The sequence below is a fragment of the Hydra vulgaris genome, chromosome 11 (assembly GCF_038396675.1).
Source record: "Hydra vulgaris chromosome 11, alternate assembly HydraT2T_AEP".
Taxonomy (NCBI): domain Eukaryota; kingdom Metazoa; phylum Cnidaria; class Hydrozoa; order Anthoathecata; family Hydridae; genus Hydra; species Hydra vulgaris.
This window is the reverse complement of record NC_088930.1, coordinates 36,209,300-36,235,000: the sequence shown is the minus strand read 5'-3', so window position 1 is coordinate 36,235,000 and position 25,701 is coordinate 36,209,300. Positions and strand designations below refer to the sequence as shown.

Here is a 25,701-nt window from a genome sequence, read left to right as displayed (position 1 = left end):
CTATTCTCATAGGGTAAGCTTTTTCAGGCTTGTGAGCCTTTATTAGATCATACATACGAGGTGGGATTAGATCACTAGGATATATACAGTCATATTCTGTTTTTGAAAATCTTTGTTTTTTGTTAAGTTATGAGAGGTTTTAATTTTTATAGCAATACTTGAAGAAGGATCTTCACTTAAAACCTTTGTTTGACAGATTTGATCGCGAATTCATTCTAAAGCTTTTTCGTGTTCAATTCTCAAAAACCCATTCTCTTAATACAAATAATAACTTATTATGAGAAACTTTCACTGGGTTATGGACACCAGCATCATCAGCTCGTAAAATAGTACGAAATTTTTTGAACGTTAAAAAAACAGTTTGATAAATTTTTTAACTGGCGTCAGCAGTTAAAAAATTTGAGTGTAGACATCGTGTGTAAGAGTCTACACTCAAATCATATATATATATATATATATATATATATATATATATATATATATATATATATATATATATATATATATATATATATATATATATATATATATATATATATATATATATATATATATATATATTAGGGTGTTCCAAAAAAACAACATTTTTGAAAATAATCCGCTCTCACCCCCTAAATGTGTTCTATCTCATACAAAAACACTAGGTTAAAAATTTTTTTGAATAAAAAATATTTTAAGGTCCCTCAAGAGCCTCTTATATTTAATAGGTCCCTAACATTTTCATAAAAAAAGTTTTTCAAAAATATGTAAACCTGGTACTCAAATGAAGCGAAATTATATAATAATTTCAAAATTAATATTCATTTTGAAAATTTTTAACTTTTTAAAAAAATTTTAAACAAAATTATCATAAAAAATGCAATTTTTCATTTTTTGTTTAAAAACGTATTTTTTAATGTAATAAAACCATAAATAATATTTTTTTTCCAAAGTAAATATTATTTTTGAAATTTTTATATAATTTTGCTTTATAAGAGTACCAGGTTGACACAATTTTAAACCAAGAATTTCGTTATTAGATTGAACACATTTTGGGAGTGAAAGCAGATTATTTTCAAAAATGTTGTTTTTTGGGACACCCTAATATATATATATATATATATATATATATATATATATATATATATATATATATATATATATATATATATATGTTATTATACATTTAATTATCAAGTGTAAATATAAACAAAAACAAATATATTAAGTATGCATACCTGTATTTCAATCTCTCCCTTTTTATGTATATAATGTAGACATAACAAGAGAGAGATTAAAAGATAGATATGCACATTTAAAAAATTTGTTGCTATTTATGTTTCCATTTAATTTAGTTAAAATTTAATAAAAAAATCACAAACATCTTTTTTATTCCATAATATGTTCACACTGTTTTCTATCTGAATGTCTACTTTAATATTTCAATACTTTGAAATAAATTGAACCCGATAATCAGTTAACAAACAATTTTTTGCAGTATAAGGCAACCTCGGAAACACGTGGGAAATTTCTAAATAATATATATCTATGCTTTGACTAAATTTCAGCAAAGTTTTCAAATAAAAATATAAAGCTCCTCGCAAAACATAACAATGTTTTGGTTAATTAATATGACGGCTGACTTGCAAAACTGGCTTCAGCGCGTATTATATAAAGTACATACTAACGCATCTCCTCTTTATTAAGCCTCCTTTGCATTTATAGTTTGCCGGAATAAAAATATTGTTAAGCATTGTTAACGGATTGAGATCAGTTTTATGAATTTAACATTTTTTACAAAAATTTGTCTGCAGCCAAGTAAGCCTTCTTGATTTATCTTCATGTTTGTTGGATGACAATTGGAATAGTCAATTCAAAATCATCTGATTTGCGTTCAATTTTTATTTGTTTTGTATGAGTCATGTTAAGATTTTTTGCCTCGGGAATATTATTCTTCAGTATTATTTTTACAATACTAAATAAAGTTAGTTGTTAAATCATAAACTAAATGTTAAAAAAATAGATAGTTTAACTACGTTGATGATGCTTGGGGGCACCAGTGTTTAGACACCAAGTTAGGAACCTTTGATAAGTTTCATTATCACTTATTGGTTTAGTGATTTTTCTCATAATAACTTTAAAACAAGTGTTGCCCCTGTTTTTCAAAATAGGCAAGGAATAGTATTAAAGCTGCATAAAGAAAAAAACTTTTTTTTAAAGGAATGTGAGATTTTATATCACTGGTTCTTAACCTGTTTGAGGCCGCGCACTAGCTTCATAGTTTTAGCTTTGTGTAGGACCACTTCTAAACTTAATTGTAAATGTATATGGGAAGAAAAAAATGGATTAAAAAAAATATGTTTACTTATTACACTGCACAATTAAATACTAAGGCACCCTTAAAACTTTAAATGTAGAAATTTTGTCTATAACAATTGTAACATAAGTAACAACTAATAACTGTTAAACATTAAAAACCTGTGAATTTGATTCAGAAACTCGTTAACATTTACAAACTCTAAAACTTTACTACTTTGATGATTTCAGTCGTATACTATTTAATTTGTGAAGAAATTGTGTCTGATAGACTTGCAATTGCTATTATTTTTTAAAAGTTCACGACTAATTGCGTATTTATGAGTTCCCAGTGGGCACAGGATCTAAAAAATTCAATGAAGTCTTTTTTACGTCCCATGCCCACTGGGTTTGTGTTTTAGAACTTAGGAATTCCAGATGTGTATGAAAGTTGGTTTTAACTAAGTTATTTATTATTTTTATTATTTGCATCAAGTTGTTAGCCACAACTTAAACAGTGGTTTAAAATTAGGTTAATCGTGTAAAAATTTTAAATTCGGAAAAATTTTAAATGGAAAATATAGCTAAACATATTAACCCTAAGCATACTGGGTCGTCGAGGGAAAGTTTAAACAGGCTTCGCGCTCTTGGAGCGCGAAGCCTGTTTAAACTTTCCCTCGACGTATCTTGTGAAGATACGTCGAGAGAAAGTTTAAACTTTCCCTCGACGCCTGTTTAAACTTTCCCTCGACGAAGCCTGTATCTTGCGAATGGCAAAGTCATTAAACTTAAAACTTTAAGAACTTTTAAAGTAATCTAAATTAAATCATATTTATCTAATTATGTTCAACATTAGTTATTTTTTCATGGCTAGAAAATCACAGGTAGAACATTGCCAATAAAAGTTTTTAACAACTTGATAAGAAATTAGCAGGTCTCCTCTAGACCTTTAAAACTGTTAAAAATCAGACTTGAGCTTATATTATCTGCAAATACTATTCTCATTAGCTAAATAAATTTTAATTTGATAGGTCAGTTATTGCTTAGGATTTTTATTTGGTCTCTCGTTTTCAACATCCTCATTGTCTTTGATGTCGCTGTCGTTATTAAATTCATCCTCAAAATCTAGTTTATCGAAACAAACTTTAAAACTGAAAGGCTTTTTGACTTAAATGCATTGTTTATATAAATTTTGCATACCTGATTCTCCATCCAACTCAACCAAGTCCCTCAGAGTTTTCAATAAATTTGAAAATATTTGTTATAACATCTTTCGTGGAAATACACGTTCATTTGCTAATATTTTCTCAAAATATTTGTTATTGTATTCAGTTTTTTCTATATTTTGCTATAAAATTCTGTTCAAGAAGCTGTAAAATTTAGTTTAATCAATAAAATTGGTACAAAGTGAAGTTCATATTGGAGGTTGTCCTCAACAAGACCGCGATAAGAACACTGTGAGACTCTTTAAGTCATACGTTAAGGCTAGAAATGGTGCAGTTAAGCGTGAGAAAAATAATATTGGTTTAAATTTATGTCGCACCTTTAACCCTTTCGTGACGAGTGACCCGTATGGCGGTTCATAAAATTTGTTTCTAATTGACGAGTGACCCGCATGGCGGTGCATAAACAATTTTGAATATTTCAAATTATCAATAGCAAATGGGGAAAACTTTAAACTTATTTTTGAAATGTGAATAATTTCTTAAGTTAATGCTTCAAACCGTTTGTTAACTGCATTTATAGATCGCTCAAAAATTAATTTAAAAAAATGACAAAAACAGATAAAATGTATACTGTTATGAATAAGATCCTTGATATTTTTTTCAGTGATAGTGGTGAAGATTTTTTTTGTTTGATCACCAAAATAAATGTATCATTTATTTAAATTCAAAAACGGTATGTTTATGTATTTCTTCTTTATTTATTAAAGGTTACATAGAGAAACTATATATTTTTGTTAATTTCTACATGATATATTTTGATCACGTTACTAAGATAATAAATTTTTTTTTTTAGTTTTTTAATTTCCTGAAAGCCAATTCTTTGACAAAAAAAACAAGGACTTATTTGTAAAATTCTGACTAGTAATTTTTATTTTATACTCTTTTAATTGATCATGATCCTAGATCGTTATTTTACGCGCAGTCATATAGCTGTTTTTAAGTCAGTCGCGAAAGGGTTAAGGAACGACCTGGCATGAATAGGGTTTATTAGTCTGAAATTATATTAAGTATTGCTTTTAGTTAGTTCCATAATGAAATTTTTTACATCTTTTTCAAACATTGATTTCTTATTTTAATAAAGTTTAGTTTTTAAAATGTAAATAACTTATATAATATTATACTATTATTTAAATGAAACAAAAAAACTATTTTATTTGCATTTTATTTAAGAATGTATAACAAAGAAAACATAAAAATTTTTGATTGATGAAATAAACTTAAAAAAAAGTTTCATTTATAATTAACGAATTAACATAAATCAATCACATTAAGTTATTTATTATTAAACACTAGTATGGTATTGATCTTGTGGTCTGAAAATTGCCTGCTTATAACTGCTTTAACAAATAGATCTTATCTAAATGTTTATTGAGTATTAATCTAAATGTTTAATGGTATGACTGTCTAGTCGTACCATTAAACATTTAGATTAATACTACAATTTGTTTATAAACAACAGAAAGAAAATTTAAGTGAATTTAATGCTGAAGAATTGCTTTTCACAACTTGCTGTGTTTCTCTAGAAGGATTTTGTTTTTGGGATGACAAAAAGCAAGTTGTTTAGAGAAATCCGAAATCATCGTTACCATTTACTGAAGGTACTCAAATTTAAATAAAGAAAATAATTAAAAGAAGTAGTTTTTGCGAACATGAGGAAATCATAGTCTCTATAAAAAAAATATCATTATCTATTTTATCTGTTTTATTGAAAGACGATCCTGTATTATTAAAAAGCAGTATACCTGTTCTATTTAATGAAGTTACAAAATATTCAGAATTTATCAATAACAAAATACACAAACTATTATTTCAACAGCAACTCTTACAAACGCTGTTCAAAGTGTGGTGCATCTCTAATATCTTTTTTTAAATAATTCAAAAACAAACTTTAGATGACAAAATCAGATGAAGTGTTTCAGCTTTATTTGAAAAAACAACAATTTAACACATATTCCTTAAAAAATATTAGATTGATGGAATAGATATGGAAACTTACAAAGATCTTAGAAACAGTGTTATAACAACTTCAATATATAATGAATATGTATAAGATGATACCATAAAAAATTAATATAATACAAACATGTAAACCCTTTTTAAATGTATCTCTATATTATTGAGCTAAAAAAATTATAATATTTCGAAGATTTTTGCATATTGTGTTATGTTTTAATACGTATTAATCTATTAAACTGTTTCAAAATTTTTGTTTTTTTTAAATTGAAAATAATTCTTAGATTCGGATACTTGAATAACGCTTTTAAAATATATGCTCTATATCGTTTAAAACATACGTATTATAAAATGGCAGGTTAGAAATGAAGCTAATTTAAACATTGTTAAATTTAGAAAGGTTTGACTTTGAAAGTTCGATTGAATTTTGAAAAAAATGGTTTTGTCATTGACTAACCAAGAATAAGTAGATCAGGCACATCAAATAATGGTATAACAGTATTAGGATTTTTTCAGCAATTTTTATTGCTGATAAATCTGCAAAGTTGTGATATCATCGTTTAATGTACCTGTCTTAACTAATATAATGATCTTGTATAGACTTATTTTTATGTTCATAATGTCATGTTGTTATGACATTAACTCATCAAAATTTGGAATATTTTGCTGGGAAACTGACCCATACACTTTTTTTACAAAAGCTTTTTCTAAAAAAAAAATGTTATTAGTATTAGTTTTTTTACTATTTTAGTTTAATGGGTACTTCGAAACAATAGACGTAGTTACACACAACACTACATTGAAACTGCATAAAACAATATGCGGTTTACCAATTGAAATTCCTGCAAGACTAACTTTTCAAAATAATATTAGTGCGTTAAAAACGATAACAATGTCAAACAAAAACAATGTCCCTTGTTTTGATGATATACCACCTAATATACAAAGAGATCAAAAAGCACTACCAGGTAACTTTTATTTAATGCATATTATTCAACATTCAATTTTGAATAAAATGAAGCTTTAGATGTTTTATTGATTTCAATACTACGTTGCTTTTTGATAATATATAAATTTGATTTAATGTTTTTTTTAAAAACGAAAACAGTTGAAATATGTTGTTTTATATTTATCAATAAGACGTTGTTTTACAATAAGTAATGTTTCATCAGTGTTTAACGCAATAGCAGTTTGACTAATTCATTATTTTTTTCATTCAACGAAAAATTGCTATACTTTTAAGGGGATAAACACTATTTTAAATTAACGTTTTTAACGTATGTCACAAATTGTGACATCCGACCGTTATTAGTTTACATTATTATCAGCTCACTGATTTTATCCGTTTTTGCTTTATAGAGCAAAGCATTACCTTCAATTAAGTAAATATTCTTAGATTTAAATGAACACTGTTTTAGCAAATATTTTATTCAACTCAGTTTTGGCTAGATTATCATTTCTTTGGAAAAAATATGAACCAAATGTATATATATATATTTATATATATATATATATATATATATATATATATATATATATATATATATATATATATATATATATATATATATATATATATATATATATATATATATATTTATATATATATATATATATATATAAATATATATATAATATATATATATATATATAAATATATACATATAATATATATATATATATATAAATATATATATATATATTATATATATATATATATATATATATATATATATATATATATATATATATATATATATATATATATATATATATATATATATATATATATATATATATATATATATATATATATATATATATATATATATATATATATATATATACATGTATATGTATATATATACAGTATTGGACAAAACATTTGCAACCAACATCAAACAATGCTAAAAAGTGTTGCTAATTTTACATTTCTTAAAAACGAAACGAACTATACTACCACAGCAAACAGTTCAGGAGTCTGGAGTCATAGCATGCCATGACATGAGCAATCAGCTGACAGGTGGCAGCACACAGACAGAATTTCGCTGACAAGTGCCATTTTGCAGCGAACAAAACAAGTGCAACTTTTTTGGTTTGTTTCATTTTCATAAGTCTGGTCCGTGTCTACGTCACGGAAGTTTTTTAATAATTAAAGGAAGTATCCAGAAGTTTCCAGAAGCATGCAGAAGCTTCCAGAAGTTTCTAAATAAAGCATCTAAAAGCATCCAGTAGCATCCAGAAGTATCCAGAAACCTTCAGAAGCATCCAGACGCATCCAGAAGCCTCCAGAAGCATCAAAAAGAAGCATCTAGAATCTTCCAAAACAGTTTCACACAGGTTCATTTTACTATAAAAGAGACATGTAAATCGAAATGTAATTTAGTCAGTATATGAAAGTCAATCAGTCAGTATTATCAACACAGTTTATTGAAGTGAGTTTTATCAAAGTTTTTTTATCAAAGAACATCAATACAAGAAGTGAAATACAACAAGTGTTTCATTACATCAATACAGTCCACCTCCAACCAAGACGTTGTGTTTCACAGAGCATTATTGTATCATCACAAGGTAAATGTAACACAGTAAGCCTTGAAAAGCGTGGTTATTTATTTGTATTATTTTTATGACTTCAAGTGCAAAAATGGCCCCCTAAGAAAATGGAACTAAGAAAGAAAATTATTGGCGATTACGTAATTGGAATGTCACAAAAAAGTAATTGTGATAAATATCGCGTAAAAAAATGCACCGTATCAAGACTATGTTCCAAATATCGTTCTACGGGGAAGTTGGTAGCAGATAACAAGGATGGAAGACCGCGTTCCACCACTTCTAGGGAGGATTCTATGAACGTCAAATCCGTCAAGAAGAATCCCTGGATATTATCATTCGAGATAAAAAAGCAATTAGAGCTGTCTGTGTCGGAACCAAAAATCATACGACGTGCTGTTGAAGCCTGATTGTTTTCTCGACGCCCTGCGAAGAAACTGCTGATTTCACTAAAAAACCAGAAGAAAAGACTCCTGTTTACTACATCTCATATTGACTGGATTGTGCAGATATGGCGAACTGCCCTGTTCAGTCATAAATCGAAGTTCAACATCATTGGGAGCGATGGCATTTGCCGTGTACGTCGACCAGCCGGAAAACGCCTCGATTTACGTTACTGCCATATGACCGTGAAACATGGTGGAGGCAATGTAATGGTCTGGGGGTGTTTTTCTGATAACGGTCTAGGTCAAATACATCGAAAAGATGGAATAATGGACCGTTTCATGAATAAAAATATCCTGAAAGATGTTATGTTACCTCATGCTGAATGGAATATGCCAATAAAATGGGTTTTTAGCAAGACAACGATCTAAAACACACTGCAAAAGTAGTCAAGCTGTGGTTTCAAGACAACCACCTATCGGTTATGGATTGGTCGCCTCAATCTCCGGATCTCAACCCTATCGAGAACTTGTGGGAGATCGTCAACGGCAAAATTAATCGTGAAGGTGTTCGTAATATGGATCAACTTTTTGAACAAATCGAAAGGCCTAGGCAGCGAGTCCACAGAGTTTCATTGATCACCTGATCGAATCTATGCCTCGAAGATGCAAGGCTGTGATCGACAACAAAGGATTCGCCACGAAATATTAATAGCGAAATACAGCTTGGTCAACATTTTGTCGAGTTGCACTTGTTTTGTCCAAAAGGAAATCAACTTTTTTTAATACTTTTGATTAATTTATTAATTTTCGTGTACAAATAATGAACTTTGTGATGAATAAAACTTGAAGAACTTTGTCTCTAAACAGTTACATAGTTATTTCTCTAAAAAAATGCAGCACTTTTATATAAAGAAACTAAATTAGAATTATTTGGTTGCACTCGTTTTGTCCGATACTGTATATATATATATATATATATATATATATATATATATATATATATATATATATATATATATATATATATATATATATATATATATATATATATATATATATATAGATATATATATATATATATATATATATATATATATATATATATATATATATATATATATATATATAAAATATATATATATATATATATATATATATATATATATATATATATATATATATACATATATACATATATACATATATTTCCAAAGTTTTTATTCTGCACAAAATGTGTAAGTATTTTAATAAATAAGAAATTGGTTTTAATTTTTGTTGAAATCATTTAATTTATAAATATATATTTTGACCATATCATAGCCATCTTTAGTTAAAATATATTAAAATGTTTAAATCAAATTTATAAAATTAAGTTGATCTAATATAGCGATTAGAAAAAAAATATACAATAAAAATGTAATTAAAAAATGTAACAAATGTTTTAAAAACGATAAAAGAACCGGTAATATTAAAAAGAACAAGGTTCAAAGTGTCATTATTACAAGATTTACTTGTTTATTAACAGTTGGTTTTTCTTACTCTTTGTACTTGCTTTCTTTGAGTTTTAATATAAATTTGTTGGAGGCCGAATACTAATTGAAAATCTTGCATGATTAAACTATTAAAACAGCTTTTATTTGTATGATTATGTTTATAAATGCGCGAGTTATTATCCATTTCAAAGTGCTCGATTTTTCTTGTTTTTAAATGGTCCGTATTTTCGCCAATGTAACAGAATTTATGTGAACGCCTGCGCTATCAAATTTATAGACAACAAATAATTTTAAAGTCTATAGAAAATGAACTTTTTGCTGAAAACAATTTTGAAATTTTCAATGAAGTGTACACAAATTATACGTTGGCAGATTTACAATACCGTTTAACAGTTGCGTTTAACTTTTGTTTGGCCAAATCAGATTATTTTCCGATGTAAGGAAGATTAAAATACTGAAACTTTTGCAGGTTTTCCAAACGTGATAAAATGTTGACATTAGTGTTGATAATATAACAGCTATGGATTTTCTCCATCAACTAAGACGAGTAAATGTTGCGTTTAAGAACTTTATAAAGGTCGATTATATCATGACTAAGATGGAGACTATTTATTTTATAAGCTTTATCGATTAAACATTTAATCAGACTTACTTTAATAAAAAAGGAACTAAAACTAAAAAAGTTTTTTTAATATCCTAAGAAAATTTCTCAAGAAAAACAGTGGTAGTTGTGGAATTGTTTGTTTTATTGAAAGTTAGGTCCAAAAAAGATATTTTTGATTTAACTTTATTTTCTATTGTAAAAGTAGCAGAATTTTTATTTGTTAATAATATACTCCAAGAATAAATTGACACAATTTTCGGATGTGAAAGCAGCAAAAATGTCATCTGCATTACGTTTTTAAAAAGGTGTTTTTTTCCCGTTATATGATTTGAGCCATTTATCTTCGAAATTTCCTATGAAAAGATTAGCAAGAAATGGTGCTAAGGGAGGACCCATAGCGACACCATTAATTTGGTCGTAAATTTGTCCTTTAAACAAAGTTTAGCTTAAGATGTTGCAAAAGTGAAGAGTTTTGTTAAATTAATTTTACTAATTTAAGATTGACTTTACTATTTATAATGCTACCCAGTGGGCACGGTACGTTTTTTAAATATTCTTTAGACGTTTTTCCTTAGGTTTAAACTTAATAAAAACATTTAAAAAACGTTTTAAAAATATACCCATCCCACTAGGTATTGAAGTCAATAACTATCGTTTTTTTAGTAGAATATTGGTATATAAACTTGTAATATCATAAGATACTAAGAATGGATAATGCAGCAGGTCTGACACATATTTTATCGTCAGAAAAATTCATCTTCTGTAATTTTAGAAGTTGATAGGTACGGGCTGAACAAGTGCATACAGAATATTTTTTTATACAGTCAGATTCATTGAAGGAACTATTTTTTGTTAGTTTAAAATTTTGTTAGTTTAAAAATTTTGAAGTTGTGTTTCTCTTGTGATAGTGATGGCTTATATAAGTAGTTTGAAATTAAATGGATCATTTATTATTTTGTAAAAAAATAATCTTTAAATTGAAAAGATAAAAATATTTATATCAAACACTTTTACCATATTTAAATAGTATCTTAACTGCAAGAGTTGTAAAAAGGATAAATAAAATCTAAACAAAGGACTGGCAAATAAGCTTTCATATTGTACGATAAGTTGATCGCATGTAATAAAAACTTAGGCTTGCATTTATTAAATTTTCTGACTCTGTCTTTTTTTTATACAACTTTGTTTTCTTGATGGTTTTAAATCTTACTTATTGAAATGAACAAAATCCTTTTTTTTTATTAATTGGTAGTTTACTTATAAATGTATAACGTGAAAAAAAGCAGCAAAAAACTTTAAAATTTTTTTAAGGCCTGCAAAAATTGTTGCTTTCAATGTTTTAGTAAAAATAACTGGAACCTCTTCTTAAAAATTTAACTAGTATGCTTCCCTCAGGTTAAGCTCACAAACAAAAGAATGGCCGATATCTCAACCTAATTTTGAAATTTCGTAAACCGTAGATTATACAGTTTTCGATATTCGAACGATAACTTTTGATTTTTATATTTACATCTAATTTAAACATGTACTACTATGTTTCCTACCTACTAAATTTTTGACCTACTGTATTTTTGAACTACTGAATTTTCAATCTACTAAATATTCAGTCCGACAAAGCTTTTTGCCTTTATAACTTCGTCTTTCCGGATATGAATTTTCTTTTATGTATGCCCTTAGAAAACCTGCTGCGCGGAAAAGTACCTTGAGTCTATACAACTTATTGAATATTGACAAGAAAATATTCATTTACTTAAATTTAATCATTTCTTAATCAAATAAATTTTTACGTTGAAATAATCTATATATTTTTCTTTTATTTCAATTAAGAATACTATGGTAGGGGAATATATGTAGATACTGAAAATTCTAATGTTTATGTATGTATGAATCAACATGTTGAAAGGTATGCTATATATTTTCTTTGCTTTTATAATTAAAACCTTATTAAGTTTTGTTTTTCATTTTGTAACAATATATTTTATTATCTTTTAGCGTTTTAAAATTTTTTTATTTTAAGAGTTTTTTAAATTTGTAAAAAAAGAACTGTTTTTGTATATTAAACCTGTAGAGCAGAAATTTAATTCGTTAAATAAGATAACTTTATATAAATTCAAATATTTAAGAAACAAAATTGCACAAGAATAACATCACAAAAAATTACTGAAATAGTTTAAAAAAAAGTCTGTCAAAATTAGTAAAAATGGAAATACAGAACAAAGTTAAAGAATATTTAGTTTTATAAAATTGATTTTTCAAGACAATTAACACTTAAAAGTGATTCATTCATGAATAAAATTTGATCTTCTTTCTTCAAATTTCCCTTAACTAAAAAATTAGCATAAAACGAAATTTGTTTATTAGCTGATTTTATGACATCCTCGAATAATCTAGGAGAAAAATATTTTTTTCTATATACTACTTCATGTTTGCCTTTTTATCTTTTTAAGTCATCAGTTTTATCATTTAACCAGTTTATCTAATTGATTACTTCTAACACAGCAATTTGCAGATCGACCGATGATTAAAACTGTTAATAGATTTTATCATAAATCTTCAGACATATAGATTTAACTTTAAGAACAAATGACTATAAAGATTAGGGCAACTTAAGTCGTTTTAAAAAACAGCGATTATTGTGGATATATATGCTTTAAAAACTGTTGAATAAAGAAACTAAATGTTACCAAAACTTGTGAAATAGACAACAGTAGACTGACAACAGAGTATGTTTGTTTATATTAATAAGAAAAGAAATTTGTCATTAATATGAGTAGTTCAGAAGAGAAACCATTGTTATGTAGAAAGTCAGCTTACTACATAAAAGTTTGAAGTTGATGTAAGATATCAGTTATAGAAGAAATGTTGATTGATTATTTGATCTAAGATTTATTATTAATTTATTATTTTCAAGTGAACCATTTATGAAATTGGATTTCTCAGTTTTAGTCATGGAAAAATTATAAGCATTATGTATTTAGAGAAAATTTCCAAAAGCATATTTAGATGGAATAGTTATTTTAAATGGTTTTTCTCGAATAGTGGTCAAAGTAGTAATTAAATATACTGGCAGTTTTAGACAATGATTTTTAAAGAATAAATCAATCTGTAACATTTAAATTTTCATCTCTTATATATTAACTAATACGTAACTTAATTTAAATATATCAAACTTACTACTTGTTTTGAAAAACAAGAACTGTACCAGTGAAGGTGAAGCGAGAAAACCCTCACAAAACAGTAAACAGAATTGAGATAGAGTTGACATAGGCAGTACAAAATAAACGTCATAATAAAATACGAGTCTAATGTAACAGATGACAGAATTCTACAAGAAAAACTTGTTAGATAAGCGGAGGATTACAGTTAAACAAGTATAGAAAAAAACATTTACAGAAATTAATGAGCTTACATTAAGGCAGTTTTAGTGCATATTAAATGCGTGTTTTCTTTTTTAACAAAATCATAAGCTATGTATTTTAATAGTCTGAATCAGATAAATACAAAATATTACGACTGAGGTAGTTTATGTCACTGAGTCAATAGACAACTCGAACAAAAGCTGTCCAAGTGGTATCAGAGTAGATTTCAGAACTCCGGACAATATTGAACAGTCATCAGAGGTCAAGACTATTACTGCAGAAACAAAAGTACAAATTAAAGTTTCATCAAATTTTATCAACAAGAATTGCAAGTCACTTTTGAATTGTTTGCTATTCTAGCGATTTTATCATAGCAGTTATATGAAAATATTCTGACCGACATTTTCCAGTTTTCTACATTCAAAATACGTTTCAGAGATGGCGACAAAAGCAAGATAATGTGTCTGAAACCGATGTTACGGGGAGATATTTTTGTTTCGAAAGCATTACGGGATTCTGTAGTTGCTAAGAAACTTAAGTTGGCCGATGCAACGACTCATCCTAACAAATCAGAGCAAAAACTAAGTTTCCAGAGTTACAACAATTTCATATTTTTTCAATGTCATAGCAGCTGCAAAAGTCGCCCATAATAAACTACAAGTTAATGAAGTTTTAAGATACTATGCTTTCTTCGACTCTCTATTAAGGAATCATTTAGTGTTATGAAAATGTTTTGCTAGAAAACAGCTTATTTGCTTAACAGACTGGTTTAACAGCATGTTTAATACCTTTAGAGTTAATTGCACTGTACATATTATTCGTAAGAGTAAAAGTAATAAAAGAAGTAATTTTTTTGTGTAATTTTTTACTTATTACTTTTAACTGAAGAACGGCAGTTATTTGATAAGTTTTCTTATATTAAATATTATATACAGTGAAAAAAAAGTGTTTTATTATTTTGAAAAGTACTCTTGTAATTTGTATTGCCACACTAGCCGTTAGGCCCTTCCAACGTACCTGCGGTGAAGTGTCAATGTCATATAATACTCAAATATAAATGAACACATACATGTAACTACGGATACATATATATATATATATATATATATATATATATATATATATATATATATATATATATATATATATATATATATATATATATATATATATATATATATATATATATATATATATATATATATATATATATATATATATATATATTTATATATATCCGTAATCAGAACCTAAAGTTTATCATGTTTTTGTGTTGAACCTGGAAATCAACATTGGATAAAAATGTTAAAAACATCAAAACGTAGGGCTTAAAGCATTATCTTAAATTTAAAATTTTTATAATCCACAAAACAAATTTGATTGTAAAATAGCTCAAGGATTTTTAACTTTAAAAAAAATAGTAAATGAAAGCTTATTTTTAAACGATAGTGTTTGCTCCATTTTTTAATTCTGTATTTCTCATTTGTTGTACTAGGCGTATAATATCTTCTAGAGAGAAATTCTAGATGATTTTAAATATTTATATTAAATAAAATTCCAAATTCTTTTAAAGTTTAAGTTAGATTTGTGAACATAAATAATATTATAATAACTATATCTATAATCAACAATATAACAGCATCAACAATAACAACAATATTAACATCAACAATAACAATAACAACAACAGCAACAACAACAACAACAACTACAACAACAACAACAACAACAACAACATCAACAACAACAATAATAACATTATTAATATAAATCATAATAAAATAAAACAAAAGCAACAATAGTTGCAATAACAATATTTACATTGTTAATAACAACAACAATAATCATTGATTTAAATTTATTGTTTTAGCAAGAAAGCTGCATGTTATTATTCAAACAAGACTGGTTATTTGTGGACAGGTACAACGTAAAACATTAATAAGATTAATGTTTCGTTCAAATAAATGAAAGAAGTTTGATAAAAAGTTATTTTATTCTGATTAAAAATGTCTTTGTTTTTAACAAAGCCAGTTTAAAAATATTACAATTTTAAATTTTAAATATTATACAATAAATTTATAAGTTGCAAAATTTTGTATGACTTATAAACCACAAAGGTTGAACTATTACATTATACATGAAGAATGAATAATATTGTTGCAAATAACTGTTATCTGGTTCATAAATGTGTTTGAAAGAAAACAGTTTGTTTTATGGTTTTAAAAGCATTAGAAATTATATTTAGTAAAGTATTTTGTTGTAAATTCAAAGAAATAAAAAAGTGTTGGACTTCATATTACATATGTAAATATCAACATTTGATTTTTAATCTAGGTGTATAAACTGATATGATTTGACTATACATTGTCAGGACTTTTTTAGCCATGTCAGTTAACAGGCCTAAATATTATTTTTTTATTTTACGATTTGGTGTTTTGATAATATATTCAAATATGCGTTTAGAAAAATATTTCATTTCTCGATATTAAAAGTAACTTACTTGCTATATAGACTGCAATGTTAATTTAAATAAAAGAAACGTGACAATGCATTTTTAAGTTATTGTATTTATACGTTAATATTAATTAAATGAAGTGGCGGAACATTAATCACCAAAGCATCAGTTATAGCACTAAATATTAATTTGAGTTTTTGGTGTATAATGTTTACTATTCAATTTCAACTTTATTCAAGTTTATTATTATACATTTTCAGGCATGGACATTTGTGTAGGAGCTGTCATTGGACGTCATTTACTAACAAAAGAGCTTTATGCGATCAACCGTAATCAAAAAACTTACATATATTTTGATCTTTTTTACAAAAGGTGGTTAGCAATATCCAATCACTGGTTCAATGAAATAGCTTCGAGTAATTTTAACGCACATATGATCATGAATTTAGAGGGAGATGAAAATAAAATACTTTATAATGGGTTTAACCAGTGGATGGGTAAGATTTATTTTTTAATTCTAGTTAAGTATTAAAAATATTTAGATAAAAAGTGCAGAAATAAAAAATTTCCTGTTCAAATTAAAGAAGCAATTATATTATGAAAAAGTCATAAACATATAAATTATCTTAAACACGAATATTATGCATTTATAGTACCATTGCAATCTATAAATCACGGTAAATCCATTCTCAACTTCCCATAATTGACATAAACATATATGGGTAATTCTAATCATTTTTTTGATACCTAACTAGAAAAAGGAGTAAAAATTTTGTATATTAAGACATTTATTAACTCTCATCTTTTAACTAAGCTGTTTTTAGTATTGGATTCGGCTAATTATTAGATTGTGACGTATTTTTAACAAACAGAAATCTTCTAAAGAGGTATATGAAAAGTAAAATTACTCTATTTTAAATTTTTTTCTAGGTACTTCCATTTACTAACAAATAAAAAAGTTTAATTTAAAAACAAAAAAAACAACTTAATGTTAGCTACCCAGCCAGCATTGTGATACGGTACGGTGTGGGTCCTGTACGGCTTGTCATTTGGGCCCATGGCAGTAGCCCTCCAGGATCCCGTGAATTTTGTGCCGCGGTTTTCATCGAAGTCTCATTTGGGTTTTTCCGCCGGGTTAACCGTACGGGTCTTAAACAAATCCCACATTATTAACCCATAAGGGCCCCATTTCAGAAACCCTCAGTCATGTGAGCGGTTCTTGGCCGCGGTTCCATCTGGGTCTCAGATGGGTTTGTCCGCCTGATAACTATTGGAAATTTTGCAAAACTACTTTAAAATTCTTAAAAATATTAAAGAAAAACGATACAAATTTATATGCTTACTTATTTTGAATAAAAACCACATTACAATTACATTTTTGTTAAGCAATTTTCTAAACAACTTTGTAAACATGTATTATCTGTAATCATGTATCATTTTGTAATCATGTATCATCTGTAATCATGTATCAATCTGTAATTATGTGTCTTCACGGTTGTCTCCGATTTAAAAGCCTTTAAATCGTTGTTAAAACTACTTTTTTAAGCAACTCTTTCTTAATACAATATCTTGTTTAAATGAGTGCTGTAAAAAAAATTTCATTTTATACTATTATAAAATATCATACCAATAAACAAGAGTGTTTATCATTATTATGATAATTATAGCTACAAACTTTACAAAACTTACATTTATATTATAACTCATAACAGTTACAGTTATAACTTACAGTTCTCAAACAGTTTCTTTTAACCATATGAACTTGCAGTTCATATAAAATACAATTTATATATATTTATATGAGTTTTATTTTATATGAGCTGTAAGTTTATCTAAAAATCATTCCCTTTATAAAGACAAAATGCTATTGAATCACCTTCATAATATTAAAGCATTTCACACAGCCAAGCATTTATGGCACAAAAAAAGTATACAATTATAAAAATAAGAATATCAATTTTTTGTTGTGAGTGTTTCCTCGTTTCATAAAACTTAATAAACGTGAATGCTATAGATAAAAGTCTATGATAAAATAATAATTCTTTTATATAAAATAAAAACCAAACAAAAGAAAAACTATAACTACAAATTATATACTACAAGCAATATTGTTTATACTTATACAAGTTTTTTACCTAAGTTTGATTTTTAAGTGGCAATCACTTAACGCATTTTATTGAAGTTTATTTTTACCCCAAATGGGCCCCAAAACGGGAAACCCTTCAAAATCCCAGATTTTCTAGCTCATTTTATTACCAGATGCGTGATTTTTAAATCATACGGGACCCATCTTGAAACCAGAACTCGCCCCCATCTAAATTCTGTTCCTGTAAGCCCAGTTAAAAGCCGTACGTGTCCCGTATGCAATTGCTGACTGGGTATAAATCATTAATTTTTTACTTTTATCAAATTAATAATGTTTCTTATAATAACTTTTTAAAAGAACCAAGCCATTTTGAGTTGTATTTCTCATTTCTTCCCATTTCTTACTATGATGATTGGTTGAAATTAAAGTTGATGTTAACTTGAATAAACTTAACGCATCTTCTAATTGGTATATTTTTTCTGATTTTGATTTGATTTTATTTGTTTCAGTTCTCGGTCCGTATGCGTCCATATTTTCCAAGATAAAATTTTTAACAAAATAGAGAAAATTTTTGTTGGCGTTGTTTCTGCAGTTTTACTTTTTTTTAAAAAAAATTTTCACAGTAAAGCTATAAAAACAACGCTAAAAAAACTATCGAAACAAAGTGAGGTTTTCAGAAAAACTCGTGCTTTTTAATTTTTTATTATTAGCTATGAATCATAAACTTTTTGAATTTATTAAATTATCATTTTTTTAATTACAACTTTGTAAAATAGTTATCTCAATCAGAAATGAAACAGTCATTTTCTCCCACCTAGTACAACAGTTGTTTTTGAAATTAAAAATCTTTGCTTACATCAAGTCAATGTAGATTTGATTAAATTTAATGCATATCCAGCTGGCATAAAATGTCTAATATAAATTTTTTGTAACGAAGCTGTTAAGTTTTTTGGCTGTCAAATCATTAGTAGGAGTGGCTAAGGTTTTTTCAAAGTTTAAAGTTGTTCGACGTGAAGGGGAACGAGAAAACGTTACTTTGGAGCATTTGGAGGCTGTTTGGCTGTCTGCTCAGTTTTACATGAAATTTCCATTACATCATTACTGTTATCAATACTGGACTGAATGAAACAATTTTAATGTCAGAGTCTTTTGCTTCTTTTATTTTTATTTTATTTGATAAAAGCAAGAATAGGGAACCTTTTTGCTCATCAAGAACGCCTGGATTGTTGATAAATTTTAGCAAACCGACAATTACAAATCTCAATTTCAATTTCTTCAAGCAAACGATTAATAACTTCCCTACTTTGCAATTTCTATAATAAATTTCCATTTGATTCAAAGAGATTAAGGATTTTATAAAAGCTCACTGACTAATTTAAGAATATACTTGAATTTGTTTACAATAGTTTGCACATCTTCTTTTAATATTAGATAAAGAAGGATCGTATTTAATTGCTACCCCATCTTCGTTTTCTTCATCAGAGTTTGCGTCAACATTGTTTTTGTATTCATTTCCTTTTTCGTAAGTTGCTAAACTAAGCTCGCTTATTGTGTTGCAAAAGTTCTGAAATGTGAATGCTGACATAATACACTCTGCATTTGTTTTTTCTTCGCTCTGGAACGATGATGAATCCTAATTTGCTCGATTGATGTCTGTAATAGTGTATTTTTTGTGTTAGTACTCGTTTTACACAAAGGTGGATTTAAAAAGTTATAGCAAATGCAATTAAGTTGTTGCGAACAACGGCCGCTTTTAGTGCAAACACTTGCTTCATCCATAGTTTGACGAATGGAACTTTGGTCGATATCGAAGATTATTAGTTGATAATTTTGCAGCCTTAACAAAGTTTTGACATCACATTCATTTTTTGATCATACTAAGATTTCGATTGCAATTACTGAGTCCAAAAATATGCACGTTCATAACTTTAATTTTTTTAAATGCTGCCTCATCATAGTATTACTTTTCTCTAATGGAGTTTATGACCATTATTTCAGCCATAAATTTTTCCTTTACATACCCTGCTGAGTTATAAATTTTCTTAAAAATTTTTTTGCTTTTGTCTGGAGCCTTAACCTTGGTGCAATTTTCCATCAGCTTTTGTACCAGTGCATTTGCAACTTAGTCAAAGTGAGAACTTTGTCAAAGATCTATTGTTATCTTGACAAAAATTTTCTTAGTTAATGTAAGTTTCACTTTAAAAGACGAGTCAATCATTTTAAGCAATTTTAAAGTTGCGTAGATTTTTCGAGTTTTTCAGAAGCAGAACGATTACGTAAAAATTGACGGTACTTCCATAAATAAGCGTAAATTTGTTTTATATTGTAGTCTGCTCGTTTGATGTGTTTTTTCTTTTGTTGTCATCACACAAGGTTTATTAAGGTATGTTAATGGTGCTTTTCTTTTTGTTTTCTTTTACACTTGTTGTGTGAAAAATAACATTACCAACATTATCAAAAATGAGCGAAAACGTTGCATTGGAATTACAACTTACAAGATTTTAAAAGATAATAACTTTTCGATTTTTGTATTTGTTTATAAGTGTACAAGAAAAATTAAATTAAATGAATTAACTACTTGTTAATTCATTTAATTTAATTTTTCTTGTATATTGTACATTGTACATTGTACATTGTAAATTAAATGAATTAACTATTTGTTAATTCATTTAAGTTAATTTTTCTTGTACACTAATTTTTTGTGCTGATGAAAGTATATCAGTTACAGTTTTATTAATTTTTCATTAATTTGTTAATTATTTTACTAGTTTTTTATATAACATGCGTTTTGTATTAAAATATGAACAAGGTTATTGTAAATTAATAACTGAACTTGTCATTTCAAAAACACCATAAGGCAGTTTTGGACAAAAATTAGTTAAACACGGAATCTTTTTATTACAGCGTAGATACAAGTTCTCTTAAGAGATCACATTACTTAAGTCTTTCAGCAATCGTTAGATTGCGAGTTTGAGTTACAGTTGATTTCATTTACACAAATTGGCTTGTAAGAAAATTCGCTATGTGACAAGTGACAGATTAAGATGGCCTAGGAATCTTTTAAAGACAGAAAAATTGGCTGGTATTGAACGTGGATAAAGTATTTCATGCTAAACATGAAATTTTCATTACCGATGTGAAATAGCACATAACTTTTGCTCTAACTAAAATACCTTGCAATATTAATACTAAAAAACACTTTCTCGATGAAAAAATCCTTTTTATGATATACATAAGGGTTTAAGACTGCTGCAGCTGTTGGGAAAATGATTTATATTTGCTGAGTTCAAATTTTCTTTTTTTACTTAAGGTGTTTCTGAAGTGACCCGTTTAGTTAGGAAAAAAAGTAATATTATATATTATTATTAGATATAAACATTTGATAATACTCAGGTGTACATACTAATGCTTTGTTCTTCAATGATTTAAAATGTTTAAACATACTAAATGCATTTAATGAATACTTATTTTGTAAATGTTTTAATATTTTGATATATCTTATATTAGGTTTTTCTTGTTGCAATAATAAAGTCATAAAAAACTAAACTTTATAAGTTAAAAAACCGATATGCATAATACTGTTGTTGCTGTGAATGGCAGTTCGTTATTGCAAAGAGCAGCAGCTACTTAATGTAAAACTTCAAGAGCAACACTGGGAATATAAGACATGTACCTGATGTCATGTGTTCTGATGTCATGTTTATGGAAACCGTACATCATTTTAAATAGCTAACTGTTTTAAAATGTCATTGTTTTAGAGTTATTCAAAATTTAAACAACTCTGTTATTAAAACATTTAGTGTTGGTTGAAATGTCATCAAATCAAGATAAAAAGCGAGAAAATTTTTGCTTTTTCTGGTTGAAAATTCTAGTGTATCAAACAAAATAATTTCCAAAGAGTTGCAGATTGCTTTGAGAACAGTGAAGAGCGTTGTGAAACGATTTAAGGACACTGATACAATCATAAGGAAATCAGAAAGTGAAAGACAAAAATGTTTTAATAGACAAGATCTTGGTAAAAAATAGAAAGATGCCTAAGACAGAAAACCTAAGGCTTCTGTTCGAACTCTAGCGAATAAGTTTATAACAAGTGCTTCCGCTATACAAAGAGTAAAGAGAAATTGTTGCTATAAATCACATAAAAAGAAAAAAATTCATCGTCGTGAAGAATAGCAAGAAAATGCCGCAATTCATTGTTCAAAGCTGCTCTATAAAAAATTATATGCAAAAAAATCTAGTTTGATTATTGACGATGAAACTTATTGTGCTGCATATTTCCAATCTCTTCCAGGACACCAATATTATTCAGCAATTAATTGCAAGAAACTGAATTCCAGTTATAAATACATTGAAATGCAAAATTTCGCTAAAAAAAGTCTTAGTTTGGTAAGCAATTTGTGAATGTGGTGAAAGAAGCTCTTGTTTTGTGACTACGGGAACAATTAACATCAAAACATACATAAAGAAATGCCATAAGAAACATGTTTTGTCGTTATTAAGAGCACACACGGTTAACCCATTATTTTGGCCCCGTTAAGCTTTATGTAACTACTTTGGGAAAACTTTAAACTGACTTAGAGAACATAAAGTAGATTTCGTTGAAAAACACTGCAATCCATCAAATTGTCCCAAACTACTTGTTATCGAAAGATACTGGGCTCTTGTCAAAAGAAAACTAAGGTTCAATGTAAAAGAAACCAAAAACATCAAAGACATCAAAAATAAATGGATTAGAGCTACCAAGAAAGTCCAGCCGAACACTGTGCAAAAGCTGATGTCGAGTCTAAAACGCAAAGTGCGTGCGTTCTAACGTACAAAACTTTACAAACTTTCTTAAGTGAAATATAATAATATTAATAAATTTACTTTCAAAATATATATAACATTCGATATCGAAATACAATAGTTAAGTAAATATCCTTTAAAACGTCCGCGCAGATTTTTTCTGGTATATGTCTTATATTACAGAAGTTTCTTAAAAACTCCTAAAAGTTTTGATATTATTTAAGCTACAACAAGAGCAAATACGGTATTGGACATGATACGTTGTTAAAAAAAATAGTAGCAGTTTTTAAACGATGCCATAAAACTATGGGTCTGAGAAAACCTATAGAACATTAACTTTTAATATATCAATGCCAGTTTCTTTCAAATACATCAGGAACAATAGGCCACTTTAATTAATAGTTGGTTATCAAAGTTTTCACATTTTATTTGAGTAATTATCTGTTGCTATTGACAATAACATCGAAACCGTTGAGGTGTCAGCTTATTATACAATTTTGGTTGTAGTCATTATATTGAACTGTATTTGGAAATATATTAAAAAACTTTTTGTCATAATTTATTTACCTCGAACTCTTTTGCAGTTGCTAAATTAAGCTGTAATTGATTATCAAGGTAATCGAAAAGTTAATGGTAGGTTTCCCTAAAAACTTTTTCCAGTTCCATCTGATATCTATTCATCAGATTTAAACTTATCTCTAGTTATAATGGAATAAAAATTGTTAGAATTAAGTTTTTATCACAGCAAAAAAAAATGAAATAAAAATAAAATAAAATTGCAAAAACCATAAAAAAGCAATTTAAAAAATCACGGAATAAAAATTAAAAAAAACAAGCATATTAAAATTTAAATTCTACTTTCGCTGAAATTAATGTTAAATAAAGCTCAAACTACAATGACCGTTTTGAGATTAGAAATTGTTATAGAAAATATAGATCAACTGAATATTAACAAAGCTTTATTGTAATGGAGCAGTTTAAATCATAAGCATTTGACTGTTTATAATTTCAGTTTTCAAAGTTCATCTACTCATGATAGAGGGTAAAAACAAATAAATAAATTAGAGCAACTTAAGTTTGAAAAAATAAATTAAAGGAGCAGCAAGATAGATATTAAAAAGTACAATACAAATAATGAATTAGTTTTTAATTATTAGGAAAAAATATATACACAAACAAATTTTTACTTACAATTAAATTAATTCAATTAGATTTAAAGTTAGTCTGTACATTATATTATTTATATCAAGTTTTGAATTTACTTTGAATCTTTATCTCTTGACAGTACTTTATTGAGATATTCTACCATATTTAGATTTTCAGTTTATGTCATAGAGAAATAATGATTTATATAGATTTTTTGTCGGATGATACGTTTAACTTAATTAATTTTTATTGAGTAAAGTAAATGTTTTTATTTAAAAAATGCAATGAAACATGATATATATACATGCATATATATATATATATATATATATATATATATATATATATATATATATATATATATATATATATATATATATATTTACAACTATTTTATTAGGAAACAGAGAAGGATTGTTTTATCGTAACGAATCATCAGACACGTGGTTGTTAAAAGCTAAATGGCATCCATGAACTTATCAGTACCAGTCAACATATATCTAAGCTCTGACCTTAAGTCAATACTTTAGATTATTTAATAGCAAGCTCTGGTTGTGACAATTGGTTCAAACTTTATGTTGTATGTAATGACATATAACGCGACACTCATGTTGATAATATTGAATTAATCTAATGGAAACATATTATGTAAAATAAATTAAAACAAAAAAAAGCTTCAAATTTTAGTTTTTATATAAAGACATGAAGAAGCTTCAAATTTTAGCTACTATAGCACCCAGCTTGAAATAAACTCCAATTTTAAAGTCATTCGTTTCGACCCAAAAAGATTATTCAAATTTTAAAAACTCATAATAACTTTTAATCCTTTTTTGAAACTCAAATACTTCATAAAAGCTAAAATGGAGTGGCTATATACTTTAGCTTTTAAAAAGTTTATAAATAATACGTTTTAAATAATTATTAAAATTGTGCTGAAAGTTGCATGAATAAAATTTGAACCATTTTTTGTTTTCTTTCAAATAAATTGATAACAATATTAAAACTCTTATCATTTTTCTGATTAAAAAAAAAACAAAAAAATTTTTATTACACTATTGGAACATTTTTTTTCAAACTGTTATAATGCTTACTAGTTGTGATTGTTTTTACTTTCAAATATTCTCAAATAGTTTTATGCGTATAATATTAATATCTTTTTATTATTATCACTACATGTATAAGGCCCTTAGAAAGACGATGCCCTTGGAATTACAAAAAAATTATATTCCTTATAACTATTTTTAACTAAAATTAAACAAAAAGTGTGGATATTCCAAAATATAAATAAGCCATACAACTTTCAGAAAAAAGTTAAGTTATAGTGTAGAAACTCAAAAATGTTTTAAATTTTGTTTCAGAAGATAGTATTTAAAAAATTTTGAGA

The 25,701-nt window shown here is 26.8% G+C and overlaps 1 protein-coding gene across 4 annotated transcripts in view; it reads left to right on the top strand.

Moving 5' to 3' along the window:
- LOC136087614 (uncharacterized) overlaps positions 1–25,278 on the top strand; it is a 41,162-nt gene extending 15,884 nt beyond the window's left edge. The window contains exons 6-10 of one of the 4 annotated variants that reach the window (XM_065810929.1): positions 6,205–6,421; positions 12,314–12,389; positions 15,716–15,765; positions 16,561–16,797; positions 24,718–25,278. In XM_065810929.1, coding sequence (XP_065667001.1) covers positions 6,205–6,421; positions 12,314–12,389; positions 15,716–15,765; positions 16,561–16,797; positions 24,718–24,791 — 654 coding nt within the window. In that variant the 3' untranslated portion in view covers positions 24,792–25,278. Of the gene's footprint in view, positions 1–6,204; positions 6,422–12,313; positions 12,390–15,715; positions 15,766–16,560; positions 16,798–24,717 lie in introns of those variants that run through there. The other 3 variants (XM_065810928.1, XM_065810930.1, XM_065810931.1) reach the window with 3 other exon arrangements.
- Positions 25,279–25,701: the final 423 nt, after the last annotated feature.